Below are 23541 nucleotides of genomic sequence, written 5' to 3' on the forward strand. Positions count from 1 at the left end.
TTCAGAAAACAAATAAGAAAATAAGAAAATCAAATACAATGGAATATTTTGTGTTATTTTAATCTATAAAACGTATAACAAATGTAAACTTGACCATAGTACTACTTTATTTTGAAAGTTACCACGACCATTTCCGTTTTTAGTTCTATTTTGGCAATAAAGAAAGTATCGTTTGTCCCTCTTCTCTCGCGATAATCTCCGTGTTTTTAACTCATGGGCTTTAACTCGAATACGTCTCAGAAAATTCAGACCCACTTTAACAAGTAAACATGGATATAAATCTCACTCAGGGCGCAGTTGAAGTAAGCACAGATATCAGCGGCACTAAAGTGTTTTTTAGAATATGTTATAGTTTTTTAAACTGCCAGTAACGACAATTATCTTCTAGTTGCTGTTGCTAACACCGTGAGCTAACGCAACGATATTATTGAAAGATCTGTAATCAGGAGCTGTCATGAACTGAAAAATGTCAGAAATACTTCGCCTAAGAGTAGCTGACTGTAGCTGGTCAGCTCAATTCAGTCTTTTTGTGGTTGTTGTTTAAATTTTGGATCTTTAAGTAATTTGTTTTGACACACTGTTGGACTATTTCAGCCCTGTTTTTCAGTATCATTTCTGATATGTAATGAACGTGATGAACAGGATAAGATTCCAACAATGGCTGAACCCATGTGTTATTGTCTAGGATCTGGTTGAAGGAAGACCAGTCAATGATCCTGTCCTGCAGCTGGTAGTAAGTGAAATTTAAGGTGTTGGATCACCAGTAGATTGAACCTGTTATGGGTTCCTCTCAAATCTTCTCATCTTTACACTTCCACTGTTTTTTTCAGGACACTCTTCAGATCACCAAGGGATCTGGTCCAACCAGGTACCGTGTCAGAATGAGTGATGGACGGCATTTGTGGTCAGGCAAGTATCTTCATCACTGGCAGTCATTTTGATTCAGAGAATGATTGTGCTTAATTATTTTATTTTCCAAAGATGTACATTAGTGTGTGTGTGTGTGTGTGTGTGTGTGTGTTTTATGTGCAGCGTTCCTGCTCGCCACACAATTAAACCATCTTTCGGAAGAGAACCTGTTGGTTCCACACTGTGTGTGTTTGCTCAAGAAGACCACAACCAACACATTATCAGATGGCAGGTATGTATTTTCATATTTATGTGCCCTCCATCTTCTCTTCTGCCTTTGCAATATGTTTTTGCCACATTTCTGTATCCCTTCAGACGTGTAGTTATCATCTTGGACATGGAAATATTACAGTCGGCTGAGAAAACTGGAGGTTTGATTGGAAATCCCACCACTTATAAAGAAAGTATGATTTTCATTATGTAAATGTAGTAAAGTGATGACCACGGTTGACAACCTTTGTGTTCATATTCTTTCATTTTTTTTAAAGGATCAAAGTCATCCCCTGAAGAGCCTACATCTGCTGCACAACTGGGAAATTCCTCCGACAACAGTAGTAAGCACATATCAATGTTTTTTTAATGGGATTCTCATGACATTAGTTATTATTCTAACACTTAAATGTCATAATGTGCATTTGTTAGTATCTGTTATTGTGATCTGATACATTTAAACAGGTTGATATGTGTTTGTGTGTGTGTGGTATTATCATCATAATTAATAATAAAGTAAATTCTAGCATTATGTTTATTTACAGCAGCAGAGAAAGATGCAGATTTGTGGTAAAAACAGATGTCTGGTCAGATGCCACCAAATGCCTTTTAGATTTCCACCAACAGAGGGAGCCATGTACCTTCAGAAAGAAATTCCTGCAGAGGATTCGAAAGATTTGCAATGCTTGCACTCTTTTCTGCTCTGAACTAGTTCTTTGCTAATACAGTTTGGCACCAGCAGATCTTTTCATGCATTTCAGTGTTTTAAATAAATAAGCTTGAGTTCAGATCTAGATCGAACAGAGGCCACACGTAGCGCCAAATGAATGTCAGTCCCTTTGGCCTCAGTGTGCTATTGTCATATCACAACATGCAATTTTACTTCCTTGATTGTGGAAAAGAAAACCAGCTACTTCAGCCAACCAACTCGCCACCAGTGACAGTTTCAAAACACAATATTTCCTCCAAATTCAAGTTTCAGCCCAAATGTATCATAAGCCAGTTTATTGAATCTTTTTTATTATTAGCTTTGCCTTTGTTCCTCTCAGTTCTGGAATACCACCAACTGTTCTCAGTGCTGACATTGATTTTGTTATTTGGCTGAAACATAGCAGCAGTCCTCCCCAGTGGATCGTGTCACCACGTGGGTGGATAATGAGTGCCTGGTATATACCGTAATGTGTGTTGGGAGGTGTGAGTATAGGTGTTGTGACTGCGTGAGTTTGTGTGGGCTGATAGCTCCTCCAGTTCATGGTTTCATGAATATTTTGTTGTGGACTCAATACCCTTGTAGCGATGCACAGATGGATGCGGGATGTGAAAGGCAACTAATTTGAGTCAGCAAAGACGAGAGGCTGCATTAAATAGTTCATCAGATTCCTTGTTTTCTCACAGATCCCAGCAGATGCAGGAAAAAAAACTGCTGCTCTGTTTTGCTCGACTGTTTCTGAAGAAGCTGAAAGTCTTCTATCAAACATGTCTGAGTTTGTTTTCCAGTGGTTTTGAATGCTGCATTTATAGTAAATTGATTAATGTTTGTTTACAGGATTGCTAAATGTCACAAATTAAGCACTCCCATGAGATGTGGATGGTTAAATTTTGCTGTTTTATTGAAAAATTATACCCGGGCGTAATGGTTTTCCACTATTGAAAGGCGCTCTCTATCCCTGGGTACATGGCTTAAATGATTATATGATTGATGTTTCATCCTGTAACTATATTAATAACATCGAATTAGGGGTAAACCACTGTCGAATATAATTCAGACCATGGCTGCTGTTCTTCATGTAACTCCTGTAACGGTTAATCCATGTGGACCTTTCCTGCATTCAGGTTTGGTTTTGGTTTTGGTTTTTCACTAGTTTTCCTGGTGCGACCCTACGTTACTTTAGTGTCATGGCTCAGTAGGCCACCTAAACCACACCCCAACACAGTGCTTTTTAAAGAGTAAAATGACAGTTAGAGCATAATAGAGAGAGGCATAATTGGTGGGAAAGAGAAAAGTCAAAAGCTGTAGATATAAAAACATGACTAAATTATCTTATTTTATTTCATGACTGCAGCACAGCAGCACTTTCCATGTCACAAACAAAAGGGCAGTGGAGTGAATTAAGGAGGAAGCAGAATGGGCTGGCTATAAATTATACAGTACCAGTTCATATGAAACAGTGGCCTCGGCGCCTGATAGTGGGTAGATGAGATCAGGGATCAGATTATTAAACAAAGGAGTAGAAAGAAGGCATTTTTTAAGTGCTCTAAAGCATGGCTCCTAGGTCTCCAGAGGGAAACTCTGATATATTAACAGTGTTAAAATTCTAAAATAACAATCTTGCACCCGCAGGTGAGGAGTCATGACTCGGGTACTTCTGTATTTCATATGGAATATTAATGAGAAGCTGTCCTTGACTTCCTTCAAACTGTGAGATTTAAAGTCCAAAAAAGAAACATTGTACATTCTAAAGAGCTTTTCTGAAACACAGCATTCATTACTAACTAGTCTCTGGAGGGTTCTTTTATCCTGTTCCTGTTCATTTTTTTAATTTCTTTGCATCGTTGTGTGTTTCTCACATGCAGTCCTCATTTCCTTATCACCACACGCTTCTACAACAACACTTTGTTACCTTCGTGTCCATCTGGACAGTGAAATTAAACCTGGAAAGAAAACACCCAGGCCTCACTGATGAAGACTCTAGGCTTTTCTTTTGCTCAGATCTGTCAATGTCAGCGAAAGGCTTGTGGATGCTTTTTACAAAGGATCCTGGCCAGTGTCCTGTTTTATGCGGTACTTTCTCGGGGGAGGGGGGGGGCAGCATATCAGCTGAAGACAAAAATAGGATCAATAAGATGATCAAAAAGGCCGGACCAGTTATTGGCCTAATCCCAGCGACTCTTGAGGCCACTGTTGAGATGAGAGCCAGATCTAAATTAAAACTGCTCCTAGCTTACAAAAACCATCCATTGCGCAATGTTTTTAAGGGTCTTGGAAGCTCATTCAGTGAGCGACTGGCGATGCCTCAGTGCTCCACTGAACAACTCAGAAAGTTCTTCGTTCCAGCAGCAGTCAGAAATCTTAACAAGCATTGTTAGGCTCAGACCTGGCACTGCTGCCTAGAATTTAGTGCTATTTGTTTGCTATTTATTTACCTTTATCAGACTCTTGTGGTATTTATTATATTCTTCTCCTTTTAATCATATCCTACCTTTTTTGTTTCATTGGCCTTTAATGTGTTTGTTGTGCACCTGGTGTTGTGCTTCTGTTGTGTGATATCTCTGTGGTGTTTGCTGGCTCTGAGTTTTTGTTCTTGACCTGGTAGTAAAATAGTTCCCCCTATGCGGGATCAAGAAGCGAACTTAACATAACCTGCCTAAGCTGTTGCACATGTTTGGCACTGATCTTAATCGCTACAAATGAGAGTCCTGTGAGAAACTGGGAGCCTCTTCATTTCTCTGCTCATCACCCCGCCCGCCGGGTCCCCACCTCTCATCTCTGCTCCCCACCAGCTCCTTCCCTGCACCCCTCCATCCGGCCTGCATGCGTATAAATATTTATGTTAATTACCGCTTGCCTCAAAATCGCTGTTCAATCTGTGATTTCCCTGTGGAATTATCCCCCGACACACACCCGCACGTACACACCTGCAAATTAAGGTATCATAGAAGCGAGTGTTTGTTGTGCTCTAACAGGAGCTAAAACCAGGGGAGTGGTCTCTGTGGAATTGCATCTTTTTAACTTTTAGAATTCCTCCGCGTAAAGGCTGTTTCTCGGCACCGTAGATCATCATTACCAGACTGATGCATTGCACTAATGTGTTTAATAATGTTGCAGCCGACTATTCTAGTCTGATTCACCACTGACAGGACCGGTGCTACTTTATTGTGGGAGGTGAGCTAACGCCACGTGATTGTGTGGGCGAATCTGACCTGATTGTTTGGGCATTGAGTTACAGAAAAAACAGTAAAAGATTATTGATGATGGTGACGATGGTTTATTTATAGACGGGTGACATTTCTAGGAAGATTTTCCTACATTTCGAGACAGGGATTTTTTTTCTGTTATCAATGGCACAGATCCAGTGAAATGTGATGCATTTCAAAGTCCCTTTCATGTTACTTCTCTGCTCACAGGAGTAAAGACATATTTTGCTTTTGCTGATACTAAATATAGAATATCCATCCTTGATGCATCAATTGCTCTCACAGATTCTTGCTAGATTTCTTTCTCCACAACATGGATGCTGTTAGAATCTCTCTTCGTTTTAGTAGAGCTATTCTAAAATGTATTAGTTGATTGACAGTCTGAGAAGAAAAAGACGATTACAGCCGTTGGCACAATGGCGCTAGCCAGGATTTGAGCATCTTTACAGAGTGATCTGTGGGGACAGTTTAGCTTCCTGAGGCTTTTTATCATTTTGGCAGCATCTCATATAATCAGTTAGCAGAACTACTACTGTTGTGTAATTAACATTCTGCTGCCTTGTGTGGCTGACTGGTACTTAACCAGCTTTGTGTTTCCCTGAATAAATCAACTAATTTATTATTTTATACATACATGCATAAAACAAATGAACTAATTACAGATTAGTTAAAGACAAATGAATTAAAGATCACCTCAGGCACATTACAGTGTGTTTACATGGTTCAGAGTGGGAACAAGTGGGATCGAACCATTTGTGGCTCCAGAGGGAACTATATGCAATCTGATGACATCTGATTGTGTCAGGAAAGGAAATGTTTGAGGATGAAACTAAATCTGACCTTACCTGCTGCTCAGTCCTCATCTATAATGTATCATTATGAGGCAAACTGTCAGCTGTTCAGGAGTGGTGTGAATAATCTAGACTGCAGGTTTGGACAAGAACATTATATCATGAAGGATCATTCCCTGCCTTTCATGGCTGGAACAATCATTTCAGTGAAAATCTGTATGTAGAAGGTAATAGAGTCAGGAGAGATTGATGATTTAATATTTAACTGCACAATAAGGGAGATTTTATCCATTCTAAGATGATTTTGACACATTTCTAAAAGGATCCTATACACAGGACACAGTTGAGTGGCAAATTTGTATTGTGATTTTGACAACACGATGACGTACTTATTTCTTCCACCTTTCTCTGAAGCTATAAGGGGTGGTAGGAAAGTTTTCCCACTGGGGTTTCATTCCTACCTGCATAACCTTTGAGGTCGACAGTGTGTAATTTTCACGAATTATTAATGGCTTGAAGGAGAAGTTGATTGTGTGATGAAATATAAAAGTATTTCTGATTAGTAACTTGTTCAGAATTTTGTTCAACAATGCCATTGCAGACACCAAGATTAATTCTGTGAGTTTCTTCTGCAAGTTCTAACTGGTTGTAGTCATCTTCCTTATAAGGGTAATTATTAGTATTGATCTATGATTAAAAAGGAGGGATTTGTGAAGGAAAAATGACTACTTCTCCATAAATTGTCCTATAGATTTTTACTTTATTTATTGTTCTGAAATAGTTTCTGAACACTCAGGGACCATATTTTGTTTTCCATTGTTTCCATAAATTAAACAGTGCTGAAGGCACAAACAGGAGATTCTGTTCTATCCAAGGTTAGCATTTTCTGTTTGGGCTAGCCAAAGACAGACTGGCTTTACACCATACAAGGTGTTGCCCCGCCAGTGACCTTCCTTATGCCTCATATACCTCTCAGTACAAATGTGTCATCAGGATTGATGCTGATGCTGCATGCATGAACTGCTGCTGTGTTGGTGTCACTTCCCCTGATATCAGTAAACTTCATTTCAACACAAATCATCTGATTCTCCTGTGTGTCACTTCCAGCTTCCAGAGAGAATTCCCCCAACAGTTGCTTTATTATTTTATCTCACTATGCTTTTGTCTAGGAGCTGCCTTCTCTCCCCGAGGTGGTGGAACAGCTTCCCCCATGAAAACATCAGCAGAAAAGCCTTCTCCCTCCAAGTTTTCACCCTCTGAGGCTTCATCATCTAAGTTCTCACCTATGAAGGGCTCATCATTTAAATTTTCTCCTGCAAAGGCTTCCTCGTCCACATTTTCTCCTGCAAAGGCTTCGCCGACCACATTTTCTCCTGCAAAGGCTTCGCCATCCACATTTTCTCCTGCAAAGGGATTCCCAGCTAAATTTTCTCCTGCAAAGGCTTCCTCCTCCACATTTTCTCCTGCAAAGGGATCCCCAGCTAAATTTTCTCCTACAAAGGCTTCGCCATCCACATTTTCTCCTGCAAAGGCTTCCACATCGAAATTTTCCCCTGTGAAAGGTTCCCCGTCCAAGTTTTCACCCACCAAGGCTTCCAGCAGTTCTCCAGGCGCTTCGTCAAACATGATCCCTATCGCTCAGCTCAACCCCTACCAAAGCAAGTAAGTTTTTTTTAATGTTGCTTTTATAGATTCTGTTTCCGTGTGGCTTATAGCTCTAAGTGGATTTATTTCAAATATTTAACCTAATATGCATTTGCTTTCCACTGGGCAGGTGACTGTGGCACTCTGATTTCATTTTGATTTGCTTTGCCCCCCGTTATTCATCAGCTAAACCATTTTCTCTCACGCTATTAGTATATTCTGTGTTTGGTGATATTTCTGAGGAGCACTTTAGGTAATGTTTAAAATGTGTGTGCTGGTGTGTGCCTGCGCACGATTCTCGGGGAGAGAGAGAGACAGCGAGAGAGCGCCCTGCTGTGTGTCGCTGTGTGCATTTGAACTGGTGAATTACATCTGCATGGAAATGAAATGACAGCTTTGGCTTTTAGAAATGAGCATTTTAACTGCAGGTACTGCTGGGTCGGTCTGCTGCTGAAGGTTTGACTGTCATTTGTGCTGATAGGAATGTGGTCAAGTTTGTTTCAGCCCCATTTCTAAAGGTTTAACTTCACCAAAGGCTCCATTTTACTGCTGTTTCATCAATTCGTGTCATTTTGAGTTGATTCTGACAAAAAATGAGACTTTGTTCCATGAAATGACAAAAGAATCCTGTCTGAAGTTGCTCATTTAGATAATTAGGTGCATCTCTAATTAGATGAAGCCTACATGCAACTTAAACTCTTTCAAATACAGCTCGTATTATATTGGAGTATACTGCAATAAATCTCAGCGTATTGGATATGTGCCAACGTAAAATGAGTCCACCTGGTTATTTTCCACCTTTATTAAACAATTATTGGAGTATTGATTGATATCAGTAGCAGACTGTAATTGGGTTTTAGCTGCATAACTGTTGGTGAAGCAAGGTTTCCACCTTAAACTGAGATTCAAGGCTCTGCAGCATTTGTTTGGCTTGCACCCCTGCTGCTATGGTGCAAAGTTATTATCACAAGGGTCTTCTCTCCTAGATGGACCATCAGAGCCAGAGTCATGAACAAGTCCAGTATCCGCAACTGGAATAACTCCAGAGGAGAAGGGAAGCTCTTCTCCTTTGAGATAGTAGATGAGAGTGTGAGTATTGGAATTCAAGGCAAAAGTACTTGTTTATCAGTGGACATTCTGTTTATGTTTTCATGTTTCATGGAATCCTCTGATCAACAGGGTGAAATGAAGATTACAGCCTTCAACAAAGAAGTGGATAAGTTCTTCTCTTTAGTGGAGCAAGGAAAGGTGAGCAAGTGCCTTTAAGTACCTGACTTCAAAATGTTAAATCTCATATCTTTCAAAATGTCAGTGGTTTAATACCCTGAAGGAAGCAGTTTGTTCCCAAAAGCCTGTGTTGTTTTGATTGAGCTGACTTTAGTTAAATACAATACCTGAGAAATAAAAAGAACCATAAAACTCTGCAGTTTGACATTTAGACATGCTTTAGTGGTGGCACCAGCATGCCCACTGAGCCCATCCATCAGCACAAGTGATGAGAGTTTGAGCTGCTAAATACCAGCAGGCCTTCTGCAGCTCTGTTGTCCATATGTCTCTTCCCCAAACTTCAGCTCTCTGGCGCGAGGGTTACTTTTATTCGACAGATTGGCTCTCAGTTTAATCATTACAGCTCTCTATACTCCTTTATCTGCTGCTTCATAGTCTTTCAGTGCTTTTTTCAGCTTTGTCTGTCTTTGTTTAACTCATTAAGTCAAAAGCTGACTTTGGATGAGCAATGCACAAACTAGCATTCAACTGTTGTGAAACATTTCATAACTGCATGTCAAGAATGGTGAAAGACTTGGTTTAAATATATTTTGCAAAGATGAATGTAAATGTCTGACTTCAGCTTTAAATGCGGTGTTCAGGCCTAATTAGGAATGTGCTGTATAAATAATCTACATTTTGCAGCCTTGGCAGAGCCGTGCGTGCTGCTGTCTGGACAGTCAGGCACCACACACACACACACACAGATGAGACACACACGCACACACACACACATGCACACACACACAAACACACACAGACACACAAACACACACAGACATGCACCGTTTGTGAATTGCTGACCCACATTTCCCTTAAGGCCCACTGCTGGATTCAGCAATTCTTCAAGTTTATTTTCCAAAATGCAAAGTTGTTTTTGTTGTTTCTTGTTGTGCGACTGTTTGTAACGCATACGGTTGTGTTGGCAATTATACTTTATCAGTAAAAAATAAAGCGAGGCCATGCTGCCATTCCATTTACTCTATTATTTATAAAGGTGATTAAAAAGCATTTTTAATGGCATTAAGGCAGCGTTGAGCGGCTATTAAAATTTAAACAGATCCAGGCCTCAGTCTCTGTCATCTAATTTGTTTGGATGATTGATAAAACAGCATAATTAGCTAAATTTGCATGATTGATAAAACATCGCGAATATGCATGTGTGTATGTGTGTTTGTGTCTGTCCTCAACGTTACCAAATGACAGTGATGTCTATATTTGATGTTGCTTGAGGGATAAAAAGCAGAATTTGAGGCACCAACAGAAGTCTGACAGGATGGGGTTGAGACTGTTGAGACATGGTCCCTTCACTTGTTCTGATTCACCCATGTGATTACATTGAGGCATAACACGTGTTAAAGCTTGTTGTGTCCCAGGGAGCTTGATACCTCAATTAACCTTCAGCCTTATTTTGAGTCCCACCGGCTCCGGTATCAACTACCGGAATTGGATTTCAATATGGCCCCATATCCAATTTATGATGCCTGGCCTCAAAAGCTAAATAAACAGATGAATCCATCCTCCTCCTGTGATTTGAGTATTGACGACCCAGGGAGGGGGTGTGACTGACTCTGAGCAGCCAGGAAGCTTTTTCATTAGATTCAGGTGGATTTAACACAAAGTGAGATACCCGGTGAGACTGAAAGAGCAAGGGATAAGAGGGGTACTGGAGAGTTGGGCAATTCAAGTTTTCCTTGCAGCGGTTGCCTCATTTGCATCTTATCTTCTGGTGAATTAGACAATTGATTGCCGGTATGGCACCACATCTTGGTTGGACTTCCCCATTCTCATTAACATTTAGTCAAATAAGAGCTATAATGTAATCGTGTTTCTCATTGACTCACTTCATAAGTCTAGCTGACTTCACCTTCCACTCTTTGCAGGTTTACTATATCTCCAAGGCTACTCTGAAAGTGGCAAACAAGCAATACAACACTTTAAAGCATGATTACGAGATGACCCTCCACGCTCATTCCTCCATCGTGCCATGTGCTGACGGTCAGGACATCCCAGCAGTGCAGTGTGACTTTGTGCCGATTGCCGAGCTAGAAAACAGAGACAAGGATGCCATCATCGGTAAGAAAAACAAGATTTTAATGGGGCATTAGGAACATCGAGCTTTTAATATGTGACAGGGTTGCAATCACAGGGTCGCAACCGACAGGAACATTTAATCTGAAAACCACAACATTTCACAACTGCAATTTAGAATTTTACTTGGAGAAATGACACACAGTTTTCTATCCTTTTTAAGCTTGAACACAAAGAAGCTGCATAGCTCGTCAGTCTCTCCGTGGCCGCTGAAGGCTGCCTGGGCGTGGGTCGTCAAGGCAGAACATGCTAGTAGTCGTCATTTGACATCATCTGGGTTATCGTCTGGGTCATCTCTCACATCGCAGACAGCTGTACGATACTGACGCACATGTTATGAGCACGCAGAACTGATACGAGACGCACGTGGGTGAATCCTGCAACAGGATAATGTGCATTGATGGGGTCAGAAGAGAGGTTAATTCAGGTGTAGAGGTAAGGGAAGAGATAAAACAACAGGAGGATAATGCTCACACCACTTTTTTTATGAGGTCACTCACCTCTGTGCCTGACAGGAATGCCTTATCTGTGGGACAGGTTAATTGGGATGGTCCAAGTGTAGATTGCAGATGAAAGTGATGATTCAGTGTTTCTGCTTTTAGCAGTCTGGGGAAAAGTATTAGAAATAGACTGCATAGATGGATGAGGATATCTTTTTTGATATGCAAAGCATCAAATGAGAGTCTGACTGTTTGTTGTCATCATTATATAGATACATAGGAGAATATCCAATTTGTTTGACGATGTTGCACGCTAAACCCTCCACCATGCCAGCCTACAGCACACAAAAACATATACAGGGAAGATTTGTAATTGCTTTTTTGTCAGAAAGAAGCAATTAAAGTGGGCAGACACAGAGTTAACCAGGAGGAGGGTGACGGCGCTGGCTGCAGAGGGGTAGCCTTATGTCCAGTGTCTGATGTTGTGTCTTAATTCTCTCCGTCTTTACGCTCCTGTCCCAGTTACTTTGTTGAACAGGGATTACAGCACGATAATGAGAACTGTCGTCCTGTCGCTGCGACGATAATGGAGTTCAGAGATGGATGTCATCATCTCAATCATAATGGAATTAAAGAGGGCGGACAGGGCACAGATTGAAAACAAGACATGGGGTTGGGGGCTTAGATAAAGCTTTACAGAGGGAGCAAAGATTGATGAAGTGCACAGAAAGACTTACTCACTAAACCATAGCCAGAATTCTGGCCAGCTATTAGAATTTAAAGCATGGTGGTTGTGCTTTAACAACATATTTCTGTTCCACTGATGGCCAGATGGAGGCAGTAACATATAAAGTAATTAATGACATTATGCATTAGGCTGCAGTAAAGCTAAATACAATTAGAGATCATTTCATAAATATTGAAATAACAGTACACCAGTGGTCGTAATCCACTCTGCAGAGGTCGTCTGACTCCTTCCAATAATGTGTTATAAAGATGGACTTAATGGTCATATTACAGACTGAAGAGCTTTTAATGAAACTGTTAGCATGCTCACAACAGTTTTTGGTTAGAACTTGCTTTGTTTTCATTAATCTCACAATAATCCTCTTCGCTGTGCAATAAACATACAAATAATCATTTCTTTTGTTCTGATTTAATTAAAATCGGTCGTGGCCAGCCAGACTCTTCACACTGCTGAGTGACGCCGGAGGCTGACACAGAACATGAACGAGGATCAAATGTGTTTGCTTTGTTTTTCATCTGGATGTGGTCCTGAGAGCAAGCCGGCATTTTATGACATTTGTGTCATTCTGCTCCAGTTTGGCAAATTCAGCTCAGGGTTGTTTGCTCTCTGCTCTTGTACCTTTTTACTGCTTATGGTTTCATGCTGCAGCATATTTATGCACCGTGTATCCAGAAAGCCTATTCACACATTATGTCACATTTGAAACTTGAAATATATTGATAACTAAACATGTATTACTTTTATCCGCATCTCTTCTTGTTTTGACTTTAATATTACTCATTATTACCTTCTTCAATCATTAGACGTGATTGGAGTGTGTAAGACTGCTGAGGATGTTTCCCGCATCACCACTAAAAGCAGCAGAGAGGTTTCCAAGAGGACTCTTCACCTAATAGACACTACTGGAAAAATGGTGGCAGCCACACTGTGGGGAGAAGAGGTAATAATTAAAGGCTCTCTTTTTCTTTCTTTTTCTTTTTCAGACTACTGATGGATTTGCAAGTAAAAATGTGAATCTCTACCTCTCATCTAAAGCATTTGAATTTTGTTTTTTGACCTTTGAACAATTATCTTTTCAGTGACCTTCAGAGTAAGTTCCTGATTTTAGACAATAGGCTGAATAACTTTCAAGTCTTTCCATGAAATGGCTATATTCTCTAAGCTTCAGTTTCCTAAAGCTAATCCCTTCTCTCAGAACAAATCCAAAAATGACTTTCTAATTAACTGGTAGGTTGGCCCATTATGAATGTATACTAAACCACATATTAATTTCTTGTCTCTCAATCGGACTGCAGACGGAGCATTTGAAGCGTTGCATCGTCTTTTGTCATCTTTTTCCTTCCTCCCTCTCTTCCTGTCCTCAATTACTGCCTTCTTCTCCTCAGGCGGAGAAGTTTGAAGGCTCTGAACAGCCTGTGGTCGCCATCAAAGGAGCTCGCTTGTCTGATTTTGGAGGCAGATCTCTGTCTGCTTTGTTCAGTTCAACAGTCATGGTCAATCCAGACATACCAGAGGCTTTCAGGCTAAGGGCATGGTGAGTCACGGTGACATACTCATACACACACACACGAACACACACAAACACAATTATACTTGCATATCCAATCATTTTAGTGCCACACAACCCAGTGGATGTTATAAGACATTAGCCGATTGTGTATTGTGATTGCTATGACGCAGGCACACGCAGGGGGACAGGGTAATGCTTTGATAATCATGTGTGAGTAGAAGTAGCCTTATCAGCCCCAGCAGGACTCCCGGGGCCGTATAGAAAGGACTCAATAGATGGAATTTCAGGACTAAAAGAACACTGGTATTTCTGTTCCTGCTATTTTTATACACACAGAAAGATCAAGCTACGTCAAACTGGAACGTTATTAACAGCCTCCGTGGCAGGTTTTATTGTGACTCATTCACTCATTAAATCCAGTCCCAACTCTGACCACCACTAATCCAGATCTGTTTATTTTTAACCATTTTTCAGTTATAATGAAATTCATTTTAAGGCATACACATCAAACAGTCTTGTAAATATGAGGTGTGTGGCTGAATAGAGATGGGCAATTCTGTTTTGGTGAAAGCGAATGGGCAGTCACAATCGCGCCATCTTGGCCATATTAGTCTCCAGTCAATACACCATTTCAGCCTGACATTTCAAGGGCTAAAAATCTAAACACAACAATCCTTTTTCCCCCTCTTATTCCTCCTTTCATTCTGCTGTAATCCCAGGCTTTCCACCCTGATCTCGGCAGCTGTTTGCTCCTCTCACCAGTTTACCTGCTAACAGCACTGAATGACAATGAACATGATTCAAGCAAACGACTGTGCTGCGTTTCATTCCTTTTAGCATTTAGGTCTGCGCTTTACAAAGACAAAGAGAGTCTGTCTGAGGTGAGCTCCCATGGTGACGGGGATCTGTGGGATTGTTGCGACCACGTTTGCATAAATGAAGCAAACTGATGAATTTGGTGGTGTCTTGATTAAATAATTCTTCTCTGTTAGAATACAGAGCAGAGGTCACATGAATATATTAAGGTTTTAATTGAAAAATTTCAAGTGTCAAGTAGATATTGAAATGAGTGCTATAGGAGTTAAATGGTAGAAAGCTGTCGTTTTAATGTATGCAAATAAAGGGGAAAAAAGGATTGACAAAAAAAATCTAATTGTCTATGACAGCCACACTGCAGATAAAACAGATTTAGAATATGGATGATGTGGCTGTAAATCAGTTAAGAGATTATGGGAGTGATTTAGTCATGGATGAGTATATTCTTCTTAAATTGACTCCAGCGCGGTGGCTAATATCATGCAGCATCTTATTCACAGGAATGAAAAAGTCAATTAAAAGATCAAGTCTCCAAAAATTTAAATTCAGTTATCTATTTACCTGTTAAGAGCAATAGTCAGGTAAAGTTCCTTTATCTCTGAAATCCTTCTGGCCAGACTGCATTGCAGCATTCTATGGAGGAATCCAATAAACTGAAGAGTTGTTTTAAAAATGCAAATAAACAGCAAAACTCAAAACCCATGAAATGACTGCATACAACTGCTGATATAATCCTGTGGTGCCCAGAAACTCCTCTATCCAGCCTGAATTTAAAAAAAATTTTAAACTCCTAGTTGTCTCTTTTGGGGGTTTTGCTCGCACTTTGGGCCAAGTTGTGAATATTTCAGCTGATTCAAGGATTTAAGGGTTGTTTTGCCATATCAGCATCAGATCTCAACTCTACCTCGGAGAATCGCCCCAATAATGCTTTCTTTCTGAGGCTACATGTGCTTCCTTTTTATATTTGTCTTTTTGACATTTGACTGTTGCTTTTTCATTCGTACAGTTCCTACATGTGTGTGATTTCCTGTCCAAATTGTAGGTATGACCAGGGAGGCTATGCGCTCGCCAGCCAGTCTCTGAGCGAGACAAAATCAGGGGGGAGCGGCATGAGGATGAACTGGAAAACACTGAGCGACGTCAAAAATGAAAATATGGGACATGGAGAGAAGGTGCAGAACACATACATGCTCTATCCGTCAGTACACACATAAGTTAAGAGTCAGTATGAGAACTGAGCACACGCAGCAGATCACATAGGAATGTAAAGAAAAAATCTAATTTGTCGGGGGGGGGGGGGGTGGTTGGGGTGTTGTGTCTCTGAGGTGGTTCTTTATGGATAGCGCTACTGGAGCAAGACTGATGTGAGAGTCAGGAAATCCTCTTTCTCTGGCAGCTGGCCACTGTTTACTGATAAAGGAGCGGGCGCATCGATGAAACATCAACACAGCAACAGTACAACAGACTTTGATAGAGAAAAATCTCTGCGTTGGAGCAGAAAGACAGAAAGCACCAGGGTTTGCTGTCAGTTGCTCAGCATCAGTGAGGTGGAGTGCCAGCAGAATTTTGCTATCACACAGGGACCAGTCCATCATGTTTACAGACAGTTGACATTACAGATTTGACTATCAACACTAACTTCCTGTCATTTCACTCCAGCTACTAACAGCACAGCTCCACTAACAGTGAGCAGTAGTGTTAATAACAATTCTGGCTGAATGTAGATTCTGTGCAGAGGCGCTGTTTACACGAACTTTACAGTCGGCCTGTGTGAGCCTGACTGAACACAGAAGAACCTCCAGAGTCTTGTGAGCAGCAGCATCTGGGTATGTGGATGACTGGCGCTCATCTTAAATGTCAACAGCAAGCTCATGTCAGACTGGCAAAATGAAGAGTATCTGGTAGTTCGGGGGGACTTTAAAGGGTTAGGTTTATGGGGAGGATACTGCACACAATCATTTGGTGAGTATAGCCTATAGGGACTCTAGGAGGGGGAATATCCTATATTTAGCTACATGTGGGATCAGACACGTGGATTCTCTGGAGAACGTCTGAAATGTTCGTGTGAAAGGGCCTTAACAATAACATGTATCCACTCTTATTCATTGTGAATAATGTATATGCATCCGTGTGGCTTCATAGAATAGACTAATGCTTTTTTGTTTAGCTGTGGGGGGTTAATAGTGAAGCTGATACTGAAAGTATAAGTCTGTGTTATGGTATCTCCTAATAAAAAAAGTATAATGGATGCTAATGATTAGTGTCACTCTAAACTTTCTGCCTAATTAATTGGATTCCCTAGACCACTCTCCCTCTGCTCACAGTTAATTAGAAGCCACTTGTGAATAAACTTCAAGATCAGTTTAGTTTCTGGCAAGAAAATCGGGTCGTATGTCAAAGTTGGAGGAAGGCTGTCGGGCGTAACATTACTGGAAGCACAGCAGCAGGGACAGAGGACAGAGGAGAGTGAGAGGCAGGTCAAAAGGGCCGGGCCAGTCACTTAAGCTTCTCTTTGCTCACAAACTTGAGTTGACAGTCAGAGGGGAAGAAGGGCACAAGGGGAAGAAGAACAAATGACTGAGTGCAGCGACAAGTGACTCGGGTATTAACTTGAGAGGAGGATGCACACTGGGGCATTTCAATAGTGAAAATGTGCCAATAACCCAGGCTCTGTTATTGTCCCACCTTTTTCTATATCATGATAGATGGATTTACCACCAAAGAAGATAAAAACGACATACAAACCTAAATGCATTCAGAGTTTACAGCAGACGACACCAACCTATCTGTATTTTTAATGGTATTTTCAATTAATTTAATAATGTTCCAACTTTTTTCAGAAATCTGTGAAAGACTTTTGCTCCAGTGTGTGTCGGCATGTGCAGCCATATCAATTATGTGAAGTAAATTTCCACTTGGTTGCTCTTCTGTAATTTGTAATTTCATTTAGGTGCCAGAAGGTGACACGGGGATGGGGAGCGATAAGACCAAAGGCTGTTTCCTTATGTTGTGTGCATGTGTGCGTAAACCTGCGTCTGTCTGCGCATGTTTCTCTGTTCCTGTAGGTTTGTGCCACATTACTCATGCTGCTCTTCGAGGTTCTCCTCTGTGTGCTTAAGGTTAAGACTTTGCCCCAAGGCGTCTTTGTACACGGAGGAGAAGGGGAGCAATGATGACACGTGCACTGGGATTTATTTGGAGTGCTCTGATCGTGATGGAATAACGATGGTCTGGATCCTGCTGACCTCTAGCTTCACTTTCCCTCTGTTATGTGCCAGCATCACAGGCCCTTAACAAGCCCTCTGTTTCATCCACCACGTGCACCCTCCCACCACCACCTTCCCCCTCACCCATCACCCTCCCACCTTCTTCTACCCTTCCAGCATTTCAGTCTGCTCAAGTCTGCAAAATGTGATGAGGCAGGCAAGCAGGCGGAAACATGGGAGCGGAGTGTTGAGGGGGATTGTTGCTATCGGGAAAATATGTCCTAATTAAAAAAAATCCCTCCATAGTAAGTGTTTTGGAAGGGGTTCTCGCTGGGTGACATGGGTGCTGGGTGGATGGCTGAGCAGACTGATTATAGAGCAGTGAGTCAGTGTTGGCTAGTGGGGAAGAAGTGTCAGAGAGTGCTAAGTCTGAATGACAGTATCCTCAGAGGTCATTTGGTCTTAGAGAGGTTGCAGGAAACACAATGGCCTTTTCACATTTGGCGTTCTTGCCGAGCATGTTCAGATTGTGTGGGCTGCGTGAAGCAAGAACAGCGCCGCTCAGTCAGTTTGGCTGGCATCCTGGAGAGAGTCTTTGATAGACTCATTTAGGCCAACGTTGGTAATGAGTCTGGCTTGTAGTTGTTATTCAGAATGCATTTTAAAGCATTTCCCTGTTACATTCTGCCTCTAAAGCCAAAATTGGGTTTAAGGCTGCCTCTCCTGGTAACAATATGCCCTCTGGTGAGAGGAAGAAATGGGATGTTTATCACCTCATGCTATATCCACGTGTACGTACAATTCCCACAGTTGATGTGCTGTGTGTTCTTTATTTATATGGAAATCATCTACCGCTCCTCCACACTGTGGAGGAGTGTGTCTGATGCTGAATGACTATTTAACGTGCACATAATTGCAGTTTACTTACAGAAGTGTTGAGGTCAATACAAACGGTGCACGGGCCAGTTAGATGGACTTTTCTGCCAACAGTTTTACAAACAAAGTTTGAGACAACTCAAATAATGGATCAATTCCTTTATTTAATCTCTTTGTGTTCTTATTGTCTCAGTTTTCTTTGATCTGAGCTCAGTTTAAATGCTGGATTTAACCGAGTGCTGCAAAATTAGATCCCTCAAACATCATTTTTTGAAACAAGTAGTTTCATTTTACTTTTGTAAGCATGACGTTAGAATTCAAACAGTGAAGAGGTGGGTTTAAAAGGGAAACAGAGGTCACTTGCTCTTTACAGCTGAACTCGCTCCCCCATCCAGACCCCACCGTTTGTCCTGCCACAGTCTTCTTCATGCCGCAGTACAATATATTTCCACAATTCTCCACCCATGAATGAAAACACACCCTGTCCTTTATTTTACGTTTGACTTTCACTGTCGTCATGGTTAGTCGGCTCTAAAGTGAACAGAAAGTGGAGAAATAGTTTGTCTGTTCTCTAATACACTAGTGTTTAGTCACTTGTAGCCTGAGCCATTCTCAGCCTCCCACACAACACTGGGATGAGATGTCCTGTTCTGGTTCTTGCCGTCTACACCTTTACAAGCTTTTTTCCGCAACGCTCTGACTATTTTTGAATATCCTGCTCAAGAAAGAAGGGACACATTTCATCATTTTTCTTCCACCCTGACATTCTGAATTTCGAACCAAACAAGGCTGTGCGACTGTTATTTTCGGAGCGGAGAGCTGAACAAAGTTGCTCCGTGGCTCTTCTGCAGCAACCATCCCATATGCTGTGATCATGTGCCTTATTTTTTAATGAACTCTTTAATGCCGGTGTAGGTTGGTAAGATGGAACTGTGTATCCCAGAAGCATTTCACTGTCACGGTGATAAATTTAACACAGTGCTCCGTTTGAAAAATGTGTGTTGGCGAGTCTTTGCCAGACTGCATGTGTCGACGGGATTTTTCATTACGGGTTTTGATATGCAGGTTCGACTCCACCTCAGCACATTTCCCAGCACTGCCTGAGGCATCACCTGCAGATTTCCTGCCATCTGATGCACCAGAATACAACAGTTTTATAAGCCGACATGATTTGATCTCGCTGCTCTCCCCTCATTACGGCATCCTCTCCTCTCAGGCGGACTACTTCAGCTGCGTGGCGACACTACTGTACTCTCGGAAGGACACTTGCCTGTACCAGGCATGTCCGTCTGTAGACTGTAACAAGAAGGTCCTGGACCAGCACAACGGCTGGTTCCGCTGTGAAAAGTGTAACCGAGAATTCCCCAACTTTAAATACAGACTCCTGCTTTCTGTAAGTCCACGGAATGTTTAATGTTTGGTTTTCCCGCTCATGTCTGGCTTTGAGAAATACATTCAAATGCACAGGATTACACAGACTCCAATCCACACACACGTGATTAATCCCTCATTTGTTCCCTTCATCTTTGTCTGGCTGTCTCAGGCCAACTTGGCTGACTTAGGGATAACCAGTGGGTGACGTGTTTCCAGGAGACGGCTGAGGCCCTGCTGGGTCACAGTGCAGAAACGCTGGGACAGCTCAGAGATACAGTGAGACTCTCACACACACTCATAATTTGGCTGTTTTGTACCTGTGAGGACTCTAATCTACCTTTGCTGGACTCCTTCCTGTAATCTCCTGACAACGACCTCTATTTTATTATCCTTTGTCTTCCCAGGATGAGGCAGCATTTGATGCTGTCTTCCAAAAAGCCAACTTCACAACTCACATCTTCAAAAACAGAGTCAAGCTGGAGACTTACAACGTAAGTAGCTACGGTTTATGCAAGCACAAAGGAATCCATAAGAGTTTTGTGCACTCGTATGTAGTTTTTTCAGAATAAAAGAGTAGAAAAATGGAACACCAGAAAAATCCAGAAGTAAAGGCCTTGAAATAATCTCTTTATTTGCTGTGATTTCATATGATTTTGAAACAAGCTGCGAAGAGCCTGTGTTTATTTCACTTTTTTTATGCAGATAATGCTGAATTTAAAGTTTTTGTTTACGCTGAGAAACCTAGAGTACATATTCCGTTGTCAAGTGTCTGACTGTTCCAATATTTTGAGTGTTGACTGTTGCTGGTGTACACATGGGAGGCTTTTTTATGAATCTTTTTAGGGCACCCCTGGCGTGAAAGCAGTTTTATGTATTGCAGTGTGATTTATCCTCTCGGTGAACTGAGACTAAATACCGACTCCAACATAATGGCTGCCATCCAACATTAATCTGTAATCACACTGTCCTGTTGCCACGACACTTTGAAAACATAAACAAGTACAACTGTGATTTTATTTCTCTTAATTAGGCACTAATTAGCTTTTAGCTGCTGAATGTTTAAGCCTAATTAGCTCCATTGTTTATATGCTAATGTGTGACTGGAAGCACGTCGTATGATGTGAAATGAACTGTGATCGATCCTGGTCCTGACCTTAAAGGAGAAGTTCTGTCGTCATCGTTTCAGGGCTGGGCCTCGGTCTGATTGGTTCAGCCTTTATTTAGCCCAAGAGTCTCTTTTTGTCAGGATTCAGTCGGTGTTAATCCAGCTTCAGACACAGGAGTGTTTGGTGCGTGTTATCTGGTTCATGCCTGCCAAAGAGCGGTACAAAAAACCACGGCAAACCTCAGGGATGAGGCTCTTTTTCATGTAAAGTTGTTCAGATGTGATGTATTCTATCTGTACACTGTATTCTTGTAATGTCTTGTTTTTAATCTTTGGAATGCTGAATCTCTAATCAGCAGACAGACCCTGGGATGATTACTAATTAATCTGTAGAGTGCTTTTCATCCCATGTCTAGCTGGAGTCTCAGTGATGTTAGGCCGTCCATTAACACTGTATAGCACATTTTTATTAATGCATCAGACTGACCGTAGCTGCTGCTGTTGCTCTTCTAAAAGCATCTGCTCTGTTTTGTATGATGTGCTCTGGACTTTTGAAGTTGTTCCCTACTTAAACTCACCCTCTAAAAACAGCCATCTGCATAAATCCTGATGTATTTAACAAGACCTCTATCATTTTTATAACTTTTCTTTATTTAGAACTCTAGAAGAAGAGATATGTTTGTGTATGTGTGATATCAAAGTTCAGAGTCTTTTAGGAAAAGAACTTCACTACCCACAATCCCACAGTCCCAAACGACAAACATTGAGTCTGTGAGTGCTGGGGCTCAAACTACACGTGAAGGCTGACTGTCTTTAGAATTCGGATCCATCCATCCTGAATTTGGGTGTCTGGAGCTGCTGTTCTGTCGTTGATATAATAATAATAAGCAAGCAACGACAAAGCTGCGACAGAAACTTGACTTTAACTTCACTCAAGTTAGTTCCTCTTCTTAATATGCAGCTGCTGTTTTTATTCAATTCCTTTGTTACTTTTTTTTTTACGTTTTGTTATGAAGCGACCTTTACATGCAAGACTCATCACCAGGGGGAGTCGGTCTGTCTCTGGCACCATTTTAAATCATTCAAGGTTCTTTTTATGAACATACGTGCTCTTGTGTTGCGTTTTTGCCTTGTATATGTGCGATTTATTCAGGATTACCTTTAGAACAGGGTCTCGGAACCATCTGTGTGTTCCATTATTTATAGCTTCATTATCCTCATTGCTCTGCAGGGATCCTCCACTTTTTAATCAGGTTTATTTTCCACTGTCTCATTAATTCTCTATGAAGTTGTGGCATCAGTTAAGAGTTGCGTGTTTGCTCCCTGTCTACCGTTGTAAAGCGTGTGTTAGAACTCTGCTGTGAGGCTGAAACATCCGAACTGTACCGGTGTGACTGTTGGGTCGCTGACTGATCGCTTCCTCTTTACGTGATTAGAATATTTGTGTATGCAGATTCAATTAATAAGCATCCCCGTTTACACTGGTACAGAAGAGTTTGGAAATCAGTTGTCATCAGTTCTAAAGCTTTCGCTCAGCAGTGACGCCCCCCCGCCTGCTTTAATTCACCTTTTGCGCAGACTTTTAAAATAACTCAAATCCTGTATTTGTTTGGCAACGCTGGGTGCGTTTTACACCATTGAACCATGTTTCACACTGCTCAGACAGTGAAGCCAGTGGGCTCCTCTCACCTGAGGTTTGACTCACTCTGTTTTCTTTGTTCTTTTCTTTGTTCTCCTCAGGATGAGAGCCGGGTGAAGGTAACAGTGATGGAGGTCCAGCCGGTGAACCACAGAGAGTACAGCAGGATGCTCCTCAGCAACATCCACAACCTCACCCAATGATCCTGGGGGGGGGCAGTGGGTGAGAGCAGCCTGTCCATCAGAGGGGGCAGATGGACCGACGGACAGCCATTCAACGGGTTGAGTGGCAGCCACGAAGACGTTTAGATGTAGAAATGTGGTGGAGACGGAATCACATTGTAATTTAAGAGAAACTGTCTGAGTGTAAATAGATTTTAAGGTTGTTTTCATTTGGTCGTGTGAAATTTCTTCAACTTTCTATAGAGAGGTTGGTTCTTCTTGTTATTTTAGCACTTTGCATCTTAAAAATTGAAATTTCTGTTCCCAGGATATAAAAGGTTGCACAAGGAAGACTGGAATTAAACGATGTGGGATGAAAGCGGGATGTTCCCCTCGTTAAAAGTAGTGTGCACATCAGCGTCGTGTTCATGTCCTCCTGCTGCTCAGAGAGTCTTTTCTGTCCTAAACAATGTTGACCGTGTGGTTCAGATGTGGCATCTGCCTGCTCGGAACATCAGCACCAGGGCCGGGTCGCCGCCTGCCCCGCTCAGCGCTCTGCTCCTCCTGTTGGGCTCCGTCTCCTCGCTCTCTCCTTAACTTGAATAGAAATGTGAGTCGGGTTTTCAAGCCTTGCTTTGACACTGGCGTCACATGACTGATGCTCTCCGCTGTCCCATCACACGCCCTGACGCCAGCAGGTGCCGGCCCGACCCGTTCACATCCAGAACAAGGACGTTTTCTGACCTCACGCCTACAGGTGACGGCGGTCTGCCACCCCGAGGCATGATGGGACGGAGGAGGACATGGGGAAGAGATTAGGAGAAATCCTTTTTATTATTA

The 23541-nt window shown here is 41.7% G+C and overlaps 1 protein-coding gene across 1 annotated transcript; it reads left to right on the plus strand.

Annotated features, from left to right (window-relative positions):
* The first annotated feature begins 175 nt into the window (after window positions 1-175).
* LOC130537547 (replication protein A 70 kDa DNA-binding subunit-like) lies at window positions 176-22931 on the plus strand. Its single transcript, XM_057054446.1, is given in 20 exon segments — window positions 176-302; window positions 686-733; window positions 831-909; window positions 1033-1141; window positions 1225-1313; window positions 1398-1463; window positions 6995-7146; window positions 7177-7206; window positions 7297-7487; window positions 8456-8558; window positions 8649-8717; window positions 10619-10811; window positions 12818-12954; window positions 13400-13548; window positions 15383-15512; window positions 19639-19815; window positions 19966-19981; window positions 19984-20072; window positions 20201-20287; window positions 22642-22931. Coding segments are annotated over 20 exon segments (2049 nt in total). The 5' UTR covers window positions 176-269; the 3' UTR covers window positions 22744-22931.
* The last annotated feature ends 610 nt before the right edge of the window (window positions 22932-23541 follow it).

The sequence above is a fragment of the Takifugu flavidus genome, chromosome 14, assembly GCF_003711565.1.
Source record: "Takifugu flavidus isolate HTHZ2018 chromosome 14, ASM371156v2, whole genome shotgun sequence".
NCBI lineage: Eukaryota > Metazoa > Chordata > Actinopteri > Tetraodontiformes > Tetraodontidae > Takifugu > Takifugu flavidus.